At 42.1% G+C, this 21,158-nt stretch overlaps 1 protein-coding gene across 1 annotated transcript; it reads left to right on the top strand.

Moving 5' to 3' along the window:
* Positions 1-1,769: 1,769 nt before the first annotated feature.
* Positions 1,770-20,809, top strand: si:ch211-216l23.2 (nuclear receptor coactivator 5). The gene is made up of 9 exons (XM_015965118.3): positions 1,770-1,961; positions 2,113-2,199; positions 5,511-5,581; positions 6,746-6,872; positions 13,297-13,496; positions 18,574-18,852; positions 18,954-19,124; positions 20,123-20,362; positions 20,580-20,809. The coding sequence occupies exons 1-9, from the start codon at positions 1,903-1,905 to the stop codon at positions 20,615-20,617; spliced, it is 1,272 nt and encodes a 423-aa protein (XP_015820604.1). The 5' UTR covers positions 1,770-1,902; the 3' UTR covers positions 20,618-20,809.
* The last annotated feature ends 349 nt before the right edge of the window (positions 20,810-21,158 follow it).

Genomic DNA, 21,158 nt, shown 5'->3' with positions numbered 1-21,158 from the left:
AGAGACTCTCTTGGTCAGCTTGCTTCCCACACCAAACCTTCCGTCGGGAATCTTGGTGTGACCTTTGACCCAGCTCTCACCCTGGATTCTCAAGTCAGTTCTCTTCGCTCTTCCTTCTTCCATCTCAGAAACGTTGCTAAGCTGAGTCCCATTCTGTCTCGCTCTGAACTTGAGACAATTCTCCACACCTTCATCTCCTCACGCTTGGACTACTGTAACTCTCTTTTCACGTGTCTGAGCAGAACCTCCCTGAACCGTCTACAGGTGGTTCAGAATGCCTGTGCTCGGCTTCTGACCAAGTCCTCCAAATACACCCACATCACCCCGCTTCTCCTCCAGCTTAACTGGTTGCCAGTCAACTTCAGAGTTCATTTCAAGATCCTGGTTCTGGTCTACAGGGCCTTACATGGACAAGCACCGTCTTACATTGGTGATCTTCTCAGTCCTACACTCCTAGCAAGTAGCTGAGGTCCAGTGACCCAAGCCTACTGGTTGTGCAGCACCAGGCTAAAGACCAAAGACCAAGACCATTCCGCTTGGCCTGACGGAACCCATCAGTTGCCTCTGGAGTCCCACAGGCCAAAACTACTTGATAATTCAATTCAATTCAATTCAAAAATACTTTATTAATCCCAGAGGGAAATTTTTTGACATTGATAAGACTCTTTCTTCAGCTTGACAGCATCCCTAACCACCAGCTGGTTCGGGGTTGCTGCCACGACAGGCACCGATGACCCTGCAGCCACAGCTCTGGTCAGCCGTCCTCCCACGGAACGTTTTGGAAGTTCTGTCGGAGGTGGGATTTGACGCCCCTTCTGACAGGAGACCTTACCAGAAGACCCTCACAAAATGTTTGGGCCTGCCAGGTTTGACCGGCATCCTCCCCACCATCGGAACCAACTCACCACTGGTCAGTTGACAGCTCTGCCCCTTTATACACTCCAGTGTCCAAGAATTGCTGCCGCAGATCAGATGAAACAACAACAAAGTTGATCATCTTGCAGTGGCAGATTTAGCAATTTGGGGGCCCAAGGCAAACACAGACATGGGGCCCCTTACACTAAATTTTCGACAATCTTATCTTTAACTGGATTTGCGAAACTCTACCCTCTTCTGACATGAGTTATTTTCACTTTTTATTAGTCCTCCTCTTTTTTCATGTCTTTCTCTCCCTTTGAATGCTTTCTTCTTCCTGTCAGTGCTCCTGTGCTTTTGCCTTTCTTTCTTTTTTTCCTATTTTCCAGTTTGGTCTATGCTTTCCTCCCTTTAAACATTTTCCATTGTCTTTCCTTTTCTGGTTCCTTTTGATGTTTATGTTGAAAAACAACGTCACTTTTGGAAGTGAAGATAAAAGTGTTTATCAAGCAAGCTGCTTCTTTCTCTTGTTGGAGGCACTAGGATAACTCCATTTCATGCTTAATGTTTTGACTATTGCTTTGAGTTTGTTACGAACGGTCCTGCCTCTCTTCTTCTCCTTCATCATCTTCTTCTTCTTGTTTGTGGTCTTATGGCACTGGCAAACAACAATTTGGTGCATTACTGCCACCAACTGGATTGGAGTGGAATGACTCAATCACTTCCTGTTTGTGCATCGGCGTCTTAAAGGAATAGTCCATTGTGGGATTAACAGAGGAGTGCGAGGGCGACAGGCGGCCGCCGACCTATGGCTAATGGTAAAACCGCCACTGTCATCTTGTGAAGCATCTCATGATTTTCATCTTGGGAGGCGCTGTATAAAAATCGTTTCTGCCGGGCATCCAGCAGGGGGCGATAGTGGCATTTAAGAGGGCTTATATCAGCACCATCAATACTAATCTTCCTCCCTTCTCAACCACCAGTGCAAACATCATTAGTATATTTCTTTACTGTCTAAAAGTTTTCGTCCATCAAAGCTAAGACAAAATGTCGTCTTGGGCAAAATCCGGCTCAGGAGGACGGAGGCCCGGCAGTTCTAACGGAAGGTGGGTCTGTTGTCGGACATGTTAGCATCAGTAGTTAGCCGGCTGTTAGCAAGCGCAGAAAGCTAAATACCGATTTTTACATCACAGCTAAACTTCATTTAGTTAGATGTAATCATGGGTTTAAATAGGCTTCTTCCTGCTTGTGTTTCAGTGCTCAGTCTGTCCGTTTGTACCGGAGGGCAGCTCCATACCCGAGCAGGGAGGAGAGGACCGAAGAGCTAAAGGATGCCTTGGAAAGGTACCCGTTTTACACGAGACCTCCAGCCGCATTTTAACACGCGTTGCTGCAAATTAACATGCAGATCTTATTTTAATGTGTTTTATTCCGTCTGCGCGCAGTCATGGTGGAAGATGGTTCTTTCAACAACATCAGTTTGGAGAAACGCAGATTATCAGACCAAATTCATGAGCTAACCGCTAGTCTGAACAGATCCAGTTAGAAACTTTTGGCATAACACGGCACTAAAAATTATAGCAGCTAATGTTCGTAAAGCTTTACTCCAACATACATGTAACCTCACACCACACATACCTCGGTAGGTATTTACTACACAGATGGGTTTGATACCAGGTCTTTATGGGTATATCAGTAAAGAAATGGAAACTTTGTGACTGTTTATATTGGTGTTTAAAGTTTATGAAATAGCATCAGCATAAATTTATATATTTTAGAATTAATTCAAGACCGGTATTGGGGAGATTACTTTGTAAATGTATTTATTTACAAAATACTGAATACTTAAAAATGCATTTTGTAATGTATTATGTTACTTTGTTTACCCTTGGTACTGTATGCTGATTACTTCCTCTAAAAACAGCATTTTAGTCTATTAAATGTCAAAATTTGCACTGGTAGCTACTCCCACAGGAAAACGGGGCATATTGATGCTAAAGAGTGATGTACCGATATGACATTTTTGGGCTGATATCCGATATTAAGATCACTGTTATGGCCGATAAGCGATAGTTGCCGATACGATATACTGACATTAATGCTTCTAAAATCAGTAGATTTTGTATAGAATGAAATTTATTAAAGCTGAATTTGCATTACTATGCAACACAACATACATATTTAGGGTTCTGAGATGATTTCATTCACTGTTCAAATGAATAAACAATTACACATCACCCCCCTCACCCTCTGAAACAGGCAAACAAATGGAGACAAGATGGAAAAAATATCAGTTGTTAAAATCGGCCCGGTTTTATTTATCGAACAGATACCGATATGTAAAAAAAAAGACTAACATCGGCCGTTACCGATATTGATGCAGATATGTTATCCATCCCTAATGCTAAACATGACTGACTGGTAAAAAAAAATAAATTTTACAATTAAATTAGTTTTGTTACTTTATCAAGTGTCAGATATATTTCTGTTTCTGTAATAAAGTGAAAGTTTTCTGCAGGAGCCGCTAACCAACTTAGCGTGTTTATTTAGAAAAACAATGTCTTTTTTCAATCTTTTATGTAGCTCTTTCTAGAGGCCAACCGATATGGTTTTTTAAGGCCAATGCCGATATCTAAAGAGTTTTGTTGCCGATATCTAAAGCCGATTATTAAGGCAGATATATATACATGTTTTAGCAGCACATTGATTGTGAAAGACAACTGAACACTCACTGTGTGTAATATAAATTAAATAAGTCAATAAGTCTCTTAATATTTATTTAACTTCAAATATAAAACAAACGTAAAACATAAATTAAAACTCTGGGTGTTTCTCAATGTCATGGCACTTTGCTTACGAGGACACTGTCCTTCCTTGGTCAAAGAAAACGGTTACATGAAACAGACTTGCATTACGTGAGCGCGGCTTCCACGTCGGTCATGTGACACGGGAGATAACGTTATATTTTATACGTATAAGTTTCGATATAAATATATAATGAGCTTTTACTTTTTAAATTGTGTATATGTTTGTTAAATTAAATCTATAAGTGAGTTACTACCCGCTAGCCACCGAAGCTGCAACTACTAAGCTAGCTAACCAACCACGTAGTTTGCTATCCAATAGCACGCAGAGACAGCTTAAAAGACAACCGTAGATTCCACCCCATGACTGAGAGCCATCAATGGCCAGACTACATTCTGCATAATGTGGACTTTTTATCAATGGCATTCTTTGGAAAAAACAATTCAGTTCAAAAATACTTTATTAGTCCCAGAGGGAAATTGATTGCTGTAGTAGCTCAGAATAATAAGAATAATCAAGTCGTCAAAGAGTTGTTGTATATCACAATGGCTGTTGGCAGGAAGGATCTCCAGTAGCGGTCAGTGTTGCAGCCAAACTGAAGAAGTCTCTGACTGAAGACACTCTTCCGTTGTCGGACAGTCTTGTGAAGAGAACGCTCAGGGTTGTCCATCATTTTCTTGATTCTCTGGAGAATCCTTCTTTGCATTATCTCCTCCAGCGGTTCCGAAACTGCCGAAACTCTGGCTGAGTCCTTGAAAGGGCTTGGAGTTCCTCTGTCTTGTTGGCCAGTGATCTCACATTGCCCATTATGGTCGATGGAAGAGATGGTTTGAATTTCCTCTTTCTCTGTCTCCGTTTTGCTCCCGCTCTGCACACACTTGCGTTTCAGCTCATTTGGGATTTGTGGCTTCAGTTGAGGTATTATTTCAGCCTTTCCAATCAGCTGCTCCCGGTTGTAAACCATCTTGTTGCCATGGTTATGCATAACAACAAATGCTCAAAAAGTGAAAAAAGCTAAAAAAATAGCAGTAAAAATCCTCCAAGCTTCACAGCACCAGAAACAGAAAAGTGTAGAGTCCAACAAAATACAGTTTTTCTTGAGAAACTAGAAGAAAAAATGTCCAAGAAAAGGCAAAACTTACGTGTAGTCAACATATCTACTCCAACATGCAGCCACCCAGAGCAGCGCAGTTCCGGGGGACCCCCCCCCCCCCCCCCACAGAAATGGCAGTTCTATGCACATAAAATAGTGTTTTTCCCATATGGGACCTTCAGTAGTAGATTGTGATGGGCCTTACCGGCATCAAATTAACTTCACACAATACTTATTGATCCAGTGCTAATGCCTTTTATCTTGTGACTTTCCCCCTTGTTCCAAATATCTTTTGTTTCAAGACCCTTTTCAGTTCCTGTTGTTTTCTTACCGTTTGTTTAGTCTTATCTTATTGTGAAGTCGAGTTGAGCTGCCATTCCTCAGCCCTGCAGCTTGGTTTTGTCCTTGTTGGTGTTTTTTTTGTGCTCGTGGCTCAAACTACATCAGTTACGCCGGCACAAACCCCACCTGTGTGTTTAGGTCACTTGTATCTAAAATACCACAAATCAACAATTCAGCTGCAAATTTTGCAAAACGCTAAATGTCAAGAAACCTGAAGAGAAATTAAGTGTTCCTTTTTTTGGGCAAGTTATCCATTTAAAGTGAACCACAAGCGTTTTATATTTATCGCATAGTGGCGTTTTTTTTTTAACGGTATGTTTCAGCTGTAGTAAAAATGATCATAACTCCAGAAATGATCACATCTAAAATGTTTGCATTAAAGATTAAATACTTTTTTTCACTGCTTTTCTGTCAGTTATGAAGAACTGGAACAACTTCAGACCTTCTCTAGTGTCAAAGTGGAAACGTTCAAGCATCAGCCGACAGGTGAGACTCAGCCTCTTTATTTAATACAAGCAACACATAAAACATTCACTAAAATGGTTTTTCATAGCGTTTTTAATCAACCACTTCTGCTTAACACATTTATTTATACTAATTAGGTTGCAGCTAGCAAAGCCTGTTTTAAAGGGGCATTATGGAAGTTTGACAGCCAAAACATGTATAGAAATAATAAATTTCTTCTTCATACATTCTCCTGCAATGCCCTGGTCCTGCAGAATGAGCCCTGGCATTTTTACTGTGATTGCCTGTTTTTCTGTAAAATCACTGAAAAAGAGAGATGCTCGGGTCGAGCAGGCTGCTTCATGCGCGTTCACGCTCAGGCATCGCCCGTAGCATTTGCTATCCGTAGCTTTAGCAGCAGAGAGAGAGGCAGTGCCAACTTCATAACACCTAGTGACAAGGCTGGCTACATTTCTGAGGACCCTTGGCTACTTTCTGTAGAACTTTCTGCAACCCATTGACAACAAAATAGCCATTGTCGCTTCAAACCGTTTTTTGGTTTGACGTTGTTTCAGGTGTCATCGAGGATATAAATGTTAGATTCAATGTTACTAGAGTGTAGCTCACCTTGTAAGATGTCTGACTCCCATGCAGAAGACCTGGGTTTGATTCTGGATGTGAACATAAGTTTATTTAGTGTCTTTTTTACATTAATGGAATATTTTTTTACAGTAAGATGCACAAATTCTTTATTTGAGACTCGCCGAACGGCGTTGAATTCACAGATAAAAAGATGTGGGTTCAACTTTCATTTTGGAACAATTTTTCAAGCAAGGGAAGGGAATGATCTGAGCATGCAGGAGGACTGACCCATCATAAACCTTTGTCGGCTGTGCTGAAGAGAAAGCTACAGAACCAAATTATTTAATGAATTAGCTGCGTGTTCTCCTGTCCTCTGTCCTCCGGGACACACACACACACACACGCACGCACGCACGGACGGACGGACGGACGACTGTCTCAGCTGTTACTTTTGTTAAGGAGTGTGCACGTATGGCATGCGCGCCTCGTGCACGAGCCTGCTATTGAAGCTGCCGTCACGCTTTTGGCCTAAGGGGGCAATTGCGAGCATAAAAATTAAAACCTCCGTAAAGTCCCTTTAAGGTTACTAAAACCACCATTCACCGCTCTCCATCTGTGTTTCAGTCGTGAAGGCTGAGAGCTGCACCCCGGCAGACAGACGTAAAACCCTGTACCAGAAGTTCTACAGACAGGTCCAGGAGGAGAGGAAACCGGCCGACTGCGTGGTCCTCTCGGTCACCAACAAGTGCCTGTGAGTTCTTCCTGTGAAGATGAAAATAAATAGTTCTGGGCAAATGTTCCTCAGTTTTAAATGGCAACTTCTAAATGTAAATGTGGTTGATCTCTGATAAAACCATCTGTTTGTGTTATTTAGGGGTTCTACAAGATTCTACATTTAAAAACACAATTTTCTGATATAATAAAAACAAAAATATACTGATTCTTCCACCCAACAAGACTGAACCACGCAGTCTTGCATCACAGTCAGAAATCTCATCAAAGACACATAAAACAACATAAGAGAAACCATCCGTTTAAGCTGTGGATTGAATTTTTCAATCAGGAGTTTTTAATAATTCACATCAAGTCCCTGATTAATGTTTTTTTTCCCAGCAGACAAAATCTTTAGGTTTTATCCGTAACTCATTCTGGAACTGCAGATTCCCATTTCCACCACACACACTGCTTTATTAAAATAAAGTAAAATGATAGCCATCTTCTACTCATCACCATACATAAAAATAATTAAAATGTGTTTTTTTTTTTGTGAAAAATTAATTGCTGCTAATCTTCAATCATCAGTAACATATTCTAGATACGTCTTTGTTTTTTCATTTCACATTTTAAACAAAGTAACTAAATGGTTTTCCATGCTTGGTATTAGGGATGTCCCGATCCGATCACATGATTGGAAATCGACCCCGATCACGTGGTTTCAGACTAATTGGGACTCGGGCTTTACTTCCCGATCCAAGCTCCGATCCGGACTCGGATACTGGGTTCAAATTACAGGAGAGCAACTTGGTTCTCCTTAAAGGTTGTCAGGCTCCCCTGATGCCCTTAACTTACACACCCAGAAGGAGCACAGAAAAGATCCAGTTTCTACCTTTATTATATTATTTACATGGACTCAGAGTAGCGGGGGTTCTTTTGGGCAGAGCGGCAGGCAGACCGCTGATCATTCATGAACTCCAGCTGCGTTCTGCACACGGCCACAGTAACATTTTCTAAGTTTCTAAGTGGCGTCACCAAAAATATACAATTAACACACGGCCGTTCGTATCAGTTCATTTTCTCTCTGGTAAGTTCTGTCTGTATTTGAGCATGACGTGTGGACCGCGCTGCAGCGCTCGTCACCAGCGCAGCCGGGCAGCGCGGCGCACACTCCGCTTTTATTCCGGTCAGTAGATCAATTTGATCTGCTAGTTAAAAAGTGACTTGTGAGGTGAAAAAGAAGGAAGCAGGCAGGAGTTTTTCTGGAGGACTGGGAGATGCAGGAAGATCAGAGACAGACAGGACAGGAAGACGGGAAAGTAAAAACCAAGAAAAAATAAACAAAGTTCTTAAAAAATAAAGTAGATAGATTGATCCCACTACACGTTTGTACCTGTATAAAGCAATAATTTATCAGCATGTAGTTTTTATATAGTTGATACAATTCAGATCATCTTCAAAACTCCGTCCCATGCCCAGGGGCGTATCCAAGCATTTTGGGGGCCGAGGCAAAATAGACCCCTGCCAGGCATTTTAAGTTGAAGTGCTATCTGTTTTTATATTAGACTTTTTATATTTGCAATAAAGTCCAAAAGTGAAGAATTTGTTATTTATTACTTGATTGTTCAAGCTACCTCACAGAAGTGATCTGTTGTTAAACGTTAAAATAAAAAGGTAATCAAATAAAAAATAAGGAACATTCTGGAACTGTTTCTTTTCTTTATTATTATTTTTTTATGTATCAAAAGTATCGGATCGGGACTCGGTATCGGCAGATTCTCAAAATCAAATGACTCGGACTCGAGGGCAAAAAAAACCTGATCGGGACATCCCTACTTGGTATCACAAAGATTCTGTAAATCAGCTGAAATTCCCATAAAATAATCAGTCTTTGGCTTTTAGGGTTTTCAAACACAGTTTGCTCCAAATTTCAGGATCAGGGTTCCCAACAGCACATTCTATCAGATTAAATCCAGTGTGATCACATTCAGACCCAGAATTCCCTGGAGTTACCAGACATCCCCTCTGGCCTGGGAACGCCTCGGGATCAACCTGGAGAAGTGTCTGGAGTTTCCTTTGCTTGTCCTCTGAACCTGCTTCATTCTGTGTTCTTGTTGAGTCCCAGCCACGCCACACACACAAACCATAAATCTTCTTCACATTGAAAACCAGGATGTTTACAGTTGTGATCCTAACACCGAATTTCTCATTCAAAATACTAAAGAACAAATATTTTTACACGATTGCGGAGTTTGTTTCCTACTCCGATTCATGAACATACAAAACATACATCTAAATGTTCTTCACAGCTGTTTCTGAATTCATCAAACATGTTTGTATTTATTCAAATACAAGCATAATTTAAGTAATGATGAATGACCTGCACTTGTATAGCGCCTTTCAGAGTCGGAGGACTCCAAAGCGCTTTACACTACAGTGAATCACACACACACACACACACACACACACACACACACACACACACACACACACACACACACACACACACACACACACACACACACACACACACACACACACACACACACGTGGGGATGAGCTACAATGTAGCCACAGCTGCGCTGGGGCACACTGACAGAGGCAAGGCTGCCAAACACAGGTGCCACCGGTCCCTCTGACCACCACAAGCAAGCAAGGTGGGTGAAAGGTCTTGCCCAAGGGCATAACTGCAGCATTCTCTGCCGGGAGCCAGGATGGATCCTGCAACCCTCTGATTACTGGACAACCTGCTCTACCTGCTGAGCTACTTGATTTTATGTCACTTTTCCCTGCAGCAGGAGCAGGTTTAAACTCAGGGAGGTGGTCAGGGAAATGCATGTGCACAACTTGGTGCATGGCTAGGATTTGGGATTATTAGGTGGAAAATATAATATAATAATTTCTGCAATCAAATTAGTCCCATTTGAGCAGAAAAGCAACATTCTAATGGAACCTGTAAGAACACTTTAGGTTTGCTTTGTGTATGTGACGAAGCCTTTGTTGACCTTTTTGTAAAAATGTTTGCAGTTCTGTTTATGGATCGGTGCACACACAAGTCAAACAAGACAGGAGGCTTGACCGTTGCCTGTACCAAACACAAACAGCAGAGGAGTTTCTGTAGAGACTGACCCCCAATCCACACTGGATGCATCAGCGGCGTGGAACGTTGCTGCTTCTAAAGGAATCCGTCAGGGCCCCCCAGTAAACATGCTAAGCCCCGTCAGAGTGTGTGCTGGGGGTGGGGGGTGGACGCTTGGCCTGGCGAGGGGCGGCCCGCCAGGCTTATAGGACGCTGGAGGAAACCCTGAATCCATTAGTCTATGGGTTGATTCAAACCCACCGTGGCGCGGAACATTTCAAGTGCGGCTCGCTGCACCGCTAAAGTTAGTACTGGGTTTCATTTTTGCCGCGAGCCTCTTCTGGCAAACGTCAATTTCCACAGTAAACTCATTCACTGCCAATGACGACTAAAGTTGTCATTTGCATGTTTTTACTGTGTGGGCGTCGGAACGAGCCCCCCGCACTGTGAGATCCAACATCTCAGCTCTAAAGCCGATCTTCATCCGCATACGTCACATGATCAGGAAGCAGAAAATCCATGTGTTAGGAGATCGTTTTGGGCCGCTGCCTTAAAAAAAGTGAGGCGCGAACCGGAAAAGCCTCTGCCAATCACAATTCAACAACGGATTATGAAAGAATGTATAACGCTCGAAACACACGGATTCTTCCTGATGTAAGAGGTGAGTCTCCGCTTTGTTTTGGTTGTTTTGGCGTCGACCTCATCCTAGTGCGCAATGTTCTGTGACTCTTAACCCTTTGATGCATAACGGTCACTACAGTGGACAGGTACTCAAAATTGTTATTTATTTGTTTTTGCTATTAAGCACAGCTGTTGAAGACTTTATTGCATTTGAGTCCCTCCATTTGGACTTCAGGAAGCCGAGCCAACATATTTCATGCTCAGAATGCACGCTGCCCACTGAAGTGGACATGTAATAAATTATTTGTAAATTATAAAATTTTACAAAAAATATTTGTTGAAATTTGTTTCATTCACACTTAAAGACAAATGAAAAAAAAAAAGTTAAAAAAATCATGGTTGAAGATTTCATCATTCATGCATCAAAGGGTTAAAAAAACAGTAAAAACTGCAGAAACGCTGGCAGCGAATGAGTTAGGATTAGGCTAGACAGGAAATCACATACGATTTCAGTGTAAAACGTTTAGTAATTTTCAAAATTAAAGACCATTGCAGAGATGAGATTTTATATCTGTGTTGATTACACCAATACATGAGACCTAACCGCTTATTTACTCCCAGCGTCTTATGAAAAATGCAGTGGCTTGTTTTTCATGGCTTATATCCTGGCAGTAGAGAGGAACAACATATGTGACATCATACAGGAATGTCAAACGTGATTTCACATACCGGGACCTTTGAAGTCTCGAGGAGTTTGTGATCTTGTAAGCCCAATAAGGAGGACGGCAGCGAAGCACTCGTCTAGTAAATCGTCTCGCTGCTGTTCCGTGCCGCTGATGCCTCCATTGTGAATTTGGGGTAAATCATAATAAAATAATTTTTTTTCTGAAGCTTATTCTTTAGTATTTTAAATGAAAGTGCAAAAAACAAAACTCTGGTTGTCCCTCCTGTTGTCACAGTTTTAGTCAATCACCATGCACATATTTTGCTATAATTGACTGTCATGAGTTGGAAGTTGTAAAAATCTGACTTAAACCCTTCTTGAGGGATATTACAGACAGAAATGTCATTTTTTATATAAAAATCCTCGTCTGTCACGGCTATGACTAAAGCCTGAATCTCACCGGGCACCGGGCTGTTTGGAGACACCAAGTTACAGGTAAATACACAAATGCTGAGTTAAAATCACTGAATTAGTGCGTACGACACGTTTCTGAGTGTCAAATCTGCAAATAAACAAGCAATTTTGTGTCAGTTTTCTAGTTTTATCCCCTCTAACTTAGTTTTTTGGTTTCTAACTCGTCCCAAAGTCGCCTCACATTCTGACTTACAAACCAGGGATGTCCCGATACAACTTTTTTCACTTTACCGATACTATACTGATATTTCATCCATCAGAACTGACAGATACCGAAATCAATCCGATATGATATCAGCACAAATCATACGTACTTTTACCTACTTCGTAGTGTGGAATGTATAAAAGGCCTGATCAGGTGATTTTACTCAAACAGAAAACAAAAACCAGCAACAGCAAGTATAAAAAATTACCAATTTTTTTATTAACCTTTGGTTACATAAATGTGAACAGCTGAGGTCAGGGACATAAGGAAAATATCACAATATTGTTCACTGACCAACTGCTACAAGTTGAGTGTCTAAAGTTTCAGTTTCACACACACAGAAAATCCTGCAACGTTTTGTGATTCTGCTTCTAACGCACGATGAGGTTGGACGTATTCATCTTCCTCGGTTCTGTTCCACCACGGGATGGGGACTTGTGCATGACAAGTGTTGCACTCAGCCAAACGGTCTTTTTCGGACTTAACGAAAAATACGGCCACATGGCCGACATTGTTCCTAGCTACTTTGCTAGCACACACTGCTCTGATCATGTGGATGTTGCATGCTGGAGCTGGGCGCTGATGGAGGATAGAATTGCTGGAATGGAATTTAAAGTGGAACGTATTGCTAATATCGGAGAATTTTGATGCAGTCCCATATTATGGGGTGATGATGGCACAAGAGCAAGACAAGTGTTTGTCCGTAATCGGAAGGTTGCAGGTTCGAGCCCCGCTCAGCTTGTCGCTGTGATTGTGTCCTTGGGCAAGACATTTAACCCCCTTTGCCTACTGGTGGTGGTCGGAGGGACCGGTGGTGTCTCGCCTTTGTCAGTGCGCCCTAGGGCAGCTGTTGCTACATTGTAGCTCATCCCCACCAGCATGTGAATGGGTGAATGACTGATTGTGTTGTAAAACACCTTGGGGGGGTTCCAAGACTCCAGAAGGCGCTATATCAAATGCAGGCCATTTCTAACCTGATGCAGTGTTTTTGGGCCGATATCGGAACGGGACATCCCTGTCACAAACTAAACGAAGACAGATCCTTGATGCCCTCTTTTACCTTGGAGTATTGTGAGAGGAAATATGACCTGTAAAACTTTAAACTTGTTTCACTTGGGAAACTCGCGAGTGCAGCTTGTGATGGGTTTTCCAACAGCCATGTCCCGGTGAGATCCCGGCTTACACTAGGCTGCTAGGAACTTTAATACAGAAACAAGCATACAGAAGCCAAGGTTTCATATTACACTCTGACTTTCTGCCCCCAAAAACCCAACAAATAATTTTGAAGTTTTGTTGAATATAACTTACTTTCATCAGAGCACAAACTCTACTCCACACAGAAATGGTTCCTCTTTATACCACTTACGTCACTAGAGCAGGAATGTCAAGTTAACAAAGTGTTTCTCTTCCTCTCAAAGGGATTACCCCAAATCGCTGAGCCAGAGCTTGCAGGAGCGTGGTCTATCGGTTGAAATGCTTTTCCTACAAGTGGAATCGGGCCTGACCCGGGCCCTGCAGGATGTCCGCGCTGATGGCTCCCCATTATGCATACTGGTGGAGCAGAAAAACATAGCTCTGTCTTCCTGCACAGTTATCATATTTTCAGAATCCCTCAAAAGTAAGTTTGAACCCCTCGTTCTGCCCGAACCACACAGCCCTCTGTGCCGTCCTAAAGTGTATTTTGCACAACACATAACTAAATGTGATCTCTAAAAAACAAGTTAAGCTAACATTTAAACATCAACATAAAGCTCAAACCTTCACATAAATACATGCTTTCGTTCTTTTTTAAACACAGAAACAGTTTTGTTTACCTGTTTGTAGCTACAGTTTCGCCGACGGCTGCCGGCTTCTTCAGGCTGACGCTGATGGTGGCGCGTCACTTCCTTCTCCGTTTATCTGCGGGCAGCAGAGGACGTTGTCGCCCTCTACTGCCCGCTCTCCCCTCTCCGACGATGCAGTCCCATGCGTGGTCCAGCGTGTAAACTCCGTCGTCCCTGTTCATGGTCCCACATCCACATAAAGAAGTTAAACAGACTCATAAACAAGAAAAAGAGGGGAGAAATACAAGGCAACTCCACACCAAACTCATGGGTATGTAACATTTCACAATACAAACTAACAGAAGCAGAAGAGAGCATATTAAAGAAAGGTTTAAACTTTGCAGTCACACCAAAAGTAATACCATATGATGAATTTATTGTAGCAACAGAACTAGCATGTCAACAGATCACAGATGAGGGAAAGAAAGCAGAACTCAGAAATAACATAGTTGGGATATTAAAAAACAGCCAAATTCAACACAGCAATATTACAAAAGAAGAACAATCAGCCATGACAGCCTTATCCAAAAATGAACAGATAATTATTCTACCGGCAGATAAAGGAAGAACCACAGTAGTTATGGACAGAGAAAAATATAAACAACAGATGAAACAGATGCTAGAGGACAAAAATACATATGAAATACTTAAAAAAGATCCAACAGAAAACATTAAGAAAAACATGAAAAAATTACTGAAGCCACTGCACGAAAAAGGCAAAATAACAGAAAAAATGTACAAACACTGGATTCCCACAGCAAACATAACACCAAGAATATATGGAACACCAAAAATACATAAACAAAACACCCCACTTAGACCAATAGTTGACAGCATAGGTACACCAACATACAACATGGCAAAAGATATCAGCAGAATCATCAGCCCGTTATTAGGAAATACAGACCAACACTGCAAAAATAGTATAGAATTGGCAAAAGAACTAAAGGAAATTACAATAGAAGACAACGACATACTCATCTTACACGACGTCACATCTCTGTTCACAAAAACACCAACCCAAAAAACCATAGACATAGTAGTTAACAGAATCAGACAAGACAAAACTTTACATAAAAGGACAAACCTCACAGCAGATGACATAGCACAACTGATAGGACTGGTAGCTAACTCCACTTACTTCACATACGAAAACACAATATACAAACAACTGGAAGGCTTCGCCATGGGTAACCCGTTATCAGCCACCCTGTGCGAGTTTTTCATGGAAGACCTGGAACAAAAAGCCATAGCCACCGCCCCCCCAAACTGCAAAATAAAACTATGGAAACGCTACGTGGATGACATACTAGAAATCATACCAAAAGGTCAAACAGAAACACTAACACAACACTTAAACAATATCGACGACACGGGCAACATAAAATTCACTTATGAGTTAGAAACAGAAGGCAGCATAGCATTTATGGACATGAAAATCACCAGACAGACCGACGGGACCCTAAACATAAACACATACAGGAAACCAACACACACAGACCAATATCTATTATGGACATCAGAACACCCCACCATACACAAAATGTCAGTAATCAGAACATTATATCACCGAGCAAACATAATAACAGAAGAGAGAGACCGTAAACAAGAGGACAAACACATACAACACGCTTTAAAGACCTGCGCATACCCAACATGGGCAATAAACAAAGGAAAACAACAAACAAAAACAGAAAGCAAAGAACAACCCAAAAAAAGAACCAGAAACCCAGAAAGACAAGAACCAAAACCAGTGATAACCCTACCATACATCAGAGGCATAACGGAAAAAATAAGAGCAACAATGAAAAAACACAACATAAACACACCAACAAAGCCATACACAATAGTTAGAAACAGACTAGTACACCCAAAAGACAAAATATCAGCTGGACAAAAATGTGGAGTCATCTACGAAATCCCATGCAAACTCTGCAATAAAACATACATAGGAGAAACCGGACGCCAACTCAACACATGGACAATAGAACACAGAAAGGAGTGCGAGAAAGAGGCAAATCGTAAACACACAAGAGCAGCAAAAGAAGAAGCAGAAAGTACAATAAAAAAGTCAGCCGTAACAGATCATTGCTTAAGAGAAAACCATATAATGGACTGGGACAACACACGGATCATAACCACTGAACAACAAAAATACAAAAGATGGATCAAGGAAGCAATAGAGATAAGGAGACGTGGATGTGGGACCATGAACATGAACAGGGACGACGGAGTTTACACGCTGGACCACGCATGGGACTGCATCGTCGGAGAGGGGAGAGCGGGCAGTAGAGGGCGACAACGTCCTCTGCTGCCCGCAGATAAACGGAGAAGGAAGTGACGCGCCACCATCAGCGTCAGCCTGAAGAAGCCGGCAGCCGTCGGCGAAACTGTAGCTACAAACAGATAAACAAAACTGTTTCTGTGTTTAAAAAAGAACGAAAGCATGGATTTAGAAAGACACAGCAAGAACACACCTAAGATCTTCACATAAATAATTAAAAAGTAAGCAAAGCTTCACTGAATTTAGCAGCAAATGTCACCATGATTCTTCCTAGATACACAACTCTGCAGACAAACTAAACCTAAAGTTCAAAAAACCATGAACAAAACCAAGGTATTACAACTTGTGTCATATTTTGAAAGTGGGTAATTTGTTCTCGTTTAGGACTTAACAGTTATTCAAATTTGTGTTTTTGGCTTCTAATTATCATTAAAAGAAGGGAATAAAGTGGGTAAATTCATGCATGTGTCACAAGGTTTTTACAATACAGCACTAAAACAGGAGCACACCGTTGGTGACTGAAAATATGTTTCCATTATTAAACCCTCATGCGCTGAGCCACAGCAACATCATAAACTCTGTTGAGACCTATTGAGATGAACCTATTTATTTCTAAACAGAATTCATACAACTTTAAAAGGATGGCTCGTACAAATCAGTAAAAAGCAAAACATAAAGTCAATTGCAGCACAACTTTACCTACAACAGAAGTAATATCGAAACAGAAATACCCAAGTTGTGATCAACAGGAGTCGTTCCAAAGTAGTTATCGAAAGTAATCTTGTTTGTTTTTGAATTCTTAAAGGGACGGTCTGATCTGATTCACCTGTACACCCCATCGGGCCCCCTTCAGTCAGCTGAGCAGGGACTGATGATGGTGCCCAAGCATAGACTCAAGTTTTAAGGGAGTTGCACCTTGTTGGTCATGGGACAGATGCTCAGAAAGGATCTGCTGGCAGACGTGAAGCAGGCCCCTTCGCCCAGCAACTTATGAGAGCCGTTTAAAAACAGACTTTTGCTTGGTTTAGTCACAAGGCTCTGTGCTAGTAGGTGGCTGCTGCTTGTTTTTCGGTCTCACTCGTTTGAACGATGGGCGCTGCGCTGGATCTTTGGGTTTGATTGCTGTTTGTTTTAGTCCATGTCTGTTTTATGTTTTTATGTGTAAAATTTGTCTCTGCGATGGTGTGCAGCACATTGTTTGGCCCGTTGGCCATGTGAAGGCGCTATATTAAAAAAAGTTGACCGTGAAAATTATCCCTGACACAATTTGTTTCCATGAATTTTCCAAAAACTAGGAGCATTTCTCTAATAAGAGAATATTTATGTCTGTGTAAACACTTTTGCAGACCAACACGGGACGGGGTGCATGCCCATACAGTTACAGCGGACCGGCGATCTTACCGAAACACATTTAGAGCTTGGGGCATGTCGGGCACCAGCTATGAGCATTTAGCTGTTCTTTCAGAACTTTTTTCTTTGTCTGGAGGATTAACAGCCAATGGGATTTATATTTCATGGTCAACCAGCATCCCTACATAAACTACACAAATACTCAATACCGCGTTCTCAACAAATCAACAACTCGTTTCCAGATGTCCTGGATGCTGTTTGCTCTGAAAAGTTATGAACACTGATAATAAAAGCGTGTGTCCCAGACCTAAGGGAAACGAGTTTTGTCGGGGATAGCTACATTGACATCACCTGTCGAGCACAACTTCTGTTTTCTTGAAATTTCTGTTTTATTACGACTTATTTTGTAGGTAAAGTTGTTGTGTTGCTGCTTATTTGGTTGCCTTTTGGATTTTTTTAACCATTTGGGCCACCTTAGAAAACTCAGATAATCACAATTATGACGTCTTTCTATGATCGAGCATCTTTCAGTTTCTGCTGCTCCAAGTGAAACGATCAGATCCGAGTTTTGCATCATGTTCAGAATAGCAGGAAGTCCTGTTTTGCTTTTGTCCCACTGAACCGAAAGGAAACTCTAATGAAGTAGATGACTGATTTTTCCTGTCAGAGGTTTGGTCTCACCAACAGAACAGGTGACCTAATGCTCTGAAATGTCTCAGGTTGTGATGGTTGCTTTCCACTCAGCTGTTTAATTAGCTGAAATTCAAAAAAACATCACTGATTATTACTTTTCTAATTATTGCACCATGCTTTCATTAACAGTGCATAAAATGTCTAGAAAGACTGAATCACAAAACAGAAAACTAAAATACTTTTGCCCAAAGACATGACACCATAATAATTCTGCACCTTTGAAAGACTAAAACCACCTCTCATTGTTGGATTCAGTTGATTAGGGGGGTATTTATAAACACTCATTTTTATCCTGCTTAAACTTTCCATTTACACACTCAGGGCTAAACAAGAATTATTTACTAAAACAGATTTTCAGAAGAAGCACACCTCTCTGGTGTTTTCTAAAAAACTCAAAGTTCAGAAATACTCACTTTTGTTCAACCTTCCTGACAATTTCTGATCATATAAAACAACAAAAAGCATCTCGGATATCCGAGAAAACCCAAAATCATTACACACGCCTTAATTCACCCGATAGCACTAACACCCCATTTACCCTCCAGTCCACCGCAACATGCCTAAAGACCAGGCCCTGGACTTTGTCCAAGCCGAGTACAGCCGCGGACTCGTCAAAGAATCCCCCCAGAAGGACCCTGCGGATATCGCAGCCGAGGCGTCGCAGCTGTTGGACGACTTCCTGGATCGAGAAAAGGTCGCACGGCACATCGTTCCTTCTGAGACACGGAATCTGCTCTTGCTTTTAGCCGAGGGGGTGCATCTGTACGCTGAGGAGTTGGAAACCATTTCGGAGTATGTCAGCTCTCGACAGGACCACCTGCAAGGTGAGACGCCGGGTGATGGTTTTACTGAGTCAGACTGAGCCGCTCCTACTTCAGTCTTTAAGTTCCTGCTGGTTTTTTCTTCCTTTCATCTGTTTTTGAAGCGATGGCCTTAGACACCGAGGACGAGAAGGGGGAGATGGTGCCTTCTGGACTGGGGAAACCGCCTCCTCTGCTCCCTACTCCTCCTGGACCTACTCAGCCTGCACCACTACCGGGAGGGTCCCTTTTGGAATTTTCCCAGCCTTCACCCGCACCTCTCCTGCCTACACCAGGTTAGGAGCAACACACTGATCATATTTAATGAATCTCATCAGTGGGGGAGAAATGTCACGTTGCACCTTTTAAGAGTTTTAAAGAGGTCCTTCACTGAGAAACCAACATGCAGGCTAAACTTGAACATAGCGTCCTACACCTATCTCCTGCATTAGCTTAAAGACGAGACACAAACTACCATGCCTCCTGTTGGTGGTTGGGGGAACTGGCGGTCCCAGTACTCGGCAGCCTCTCAGTGCGCCCCAGGGCAGCTATGGCTATTGCAGTTTAAAGCTTGGTTTATGCTTGACGCATTCACTTTCCGCGCGGTGATGCGGCTCGCGGATGGAACGCGCTTCACAACTCGCAGCGTTCATGGTTCATGCAGCTCGTCTCTGCGGTGAGCTGATATTCTCCCAAACTGAACGGGGCAGCATGGAGCTCTACAGCATGCACCCAACACTACACCATAGTAGAAGTAGAAATTTCTGTTTACAACATGGCATTTCAGCATATTTAACAGCGCTCTCGTCTTTTCCGACAGTGCGAGCTATTTCTCTCCAAGAATTATTAACAACATGTTGATCACGGTGATCTCTGAGAGCTGAATCATACAACTGTCTGTATTTACGAACCTCTGCCATACTAGTTCTTGCCGGTCCGCCATGTTTTTCCGCGTCTGTCCGTCCGCGTGGTTAGAAATTTTCCGAGGTGCACGTTGCGGAAATTCTGGGCCGTGCGGAGGCGCGGTGGAGGGGCGTGGTTGTTAAAATGACGCAAAATTACGCAACTTTTCCGCGCGGAGCTTTGCGGACCTCAAGCATAAACCAACCTTCACACCACCAGTGTGTGAATGTGTGTTTGCTTGGATAGATGACTGTTTATGTTGTAAAGCGCGCTGGTGGTTTTTAGAACCATATAAAGTTCAGACCATTTACCATTTAGATGATTTAGTTGAGGAACATCCTGAACCAAATCCAGTGGAGTTGTGAAAATTCTGAAATATGTTCCTCTTCAGGTTCTTTTACCAAATCCAAACCTCCGCCGCTCCTTTCATTGCATCGGATTCCCAGTCTGCCCCTAGGGCCTCCAATCCCAAGAGGGGGCCCATCCGGACATTACGGCGGCCCAGGTTCATCCCGGGGACCCCTCCTCCATCACGGACCTCTACTCCACCTTGGCCCCAGGGGCCCACACGGGGCCAGGATGGGTCCTCCGTCGCTACAGGGCTCCCGTCCTCCACTGCTGTCTGGCCCAGGTGAGAGCTTGCAACAAAACGCCGTGATCATGATGAAGTAGATTTGAGATTTAGAAAAAGCTAGAATTTCAAAGAAGATGAAGATTTACTTTGAGGTTAAATGTTCTGCTAATTTCTATGTGAATCGTCCACACTGGAAGCTGTTGGAAAGTTCAGGAATTCAACAAGACTTGAAGAATTATTATTTTTTTACAAATTTGTGTTGATCCTTTTGCAGGTATACCTCACCTACGACTGAGTGGACCGCGGCACTAATTGGAACACACACACACACGCACACACACAGTAACCCCTATAGTGTTTAGAACGTTGGAGCATTGGAGCAGACATCTTCTAGAGCTCCAGATTCTTCTGCTTCTATTTACTTCATGTTGGACTAAAAAACAGCCATCAATGCTAACTGTTAAATATTTATGATTGTCATTTAAGTGTTTAAGTCCCTCAGGCAACATTAGACATTTTTGTCTCTGTAACACCCCGAGCGTAGGAACACAAACACGTCTAGATGTTTTTGTGACGTCATCTTGGGGTAGTTGTGTATGTCAACTTTGTTCCTAAAACAAATTTAAACAGGTTTTTGTTGTTTTTTTATACTTGCTCTCTTTTTTTAAAACTAGTTTGACTCCTTATTAGAGCTGTGTCTTTATTACATTCATCATATTTGCCTGAATGCAGCAAGAATTCAGATATGAGGTCAGCAGCTCGTGTGTTTGATGTGTTTGTGAGTAAAGGTTCAAAACTGTCTCTGATGAAATTATATGTAAAAGGCCCTAAATTTCAAACGTATTTAGATGAA

This window comes from Nothobranchius furzeri, chromosome 4 (genome assembly GCF_043380555.1).
Source record: "Nothobranchius furzeri strain GRZ-AD chromosome 4, NfurGRZ-RIMD1, whole genome shotgun sequence".
NCBI lineage: Eukaryota > Metazoa > Chordata > Actinopteri > Cyprinodontiformes > Nothobranchiidae > Nothobranchius > Nothobranchius furzeri.
This window is presented reverse-complemented; position numbering and strand designations above follow the sequence as displayed.

What these genes read in the sequence shown, in the direction of transcription:
- si:ch211-216l23.2 (XM_015965118.3), top strand. Translation starts at nt 1,903, where the DNA reads ATGTCGTCTTGGGCAAAATCCGGCTCAGGAGGACGGAGGCCCGGCAGT. An exon ending in TCGGTCACCAACAAGTGCCT is followed by an intron (nt 6,873 to 13,296) that starts GTGAGTTCTTCC and finishes TTCCTCTCAAAG; the next exon opens with GGATTACCCCAAATCGCTGA. An exon ending in ATTTTCAGAATCCCTCAAAA is followed by an intron (nt 13,497 to 18,573) that starts GTAAGTTTGAAC and finishes TTTACCCTCCAG; the next exon opens with TCCACCGCAACATGCCTAAA.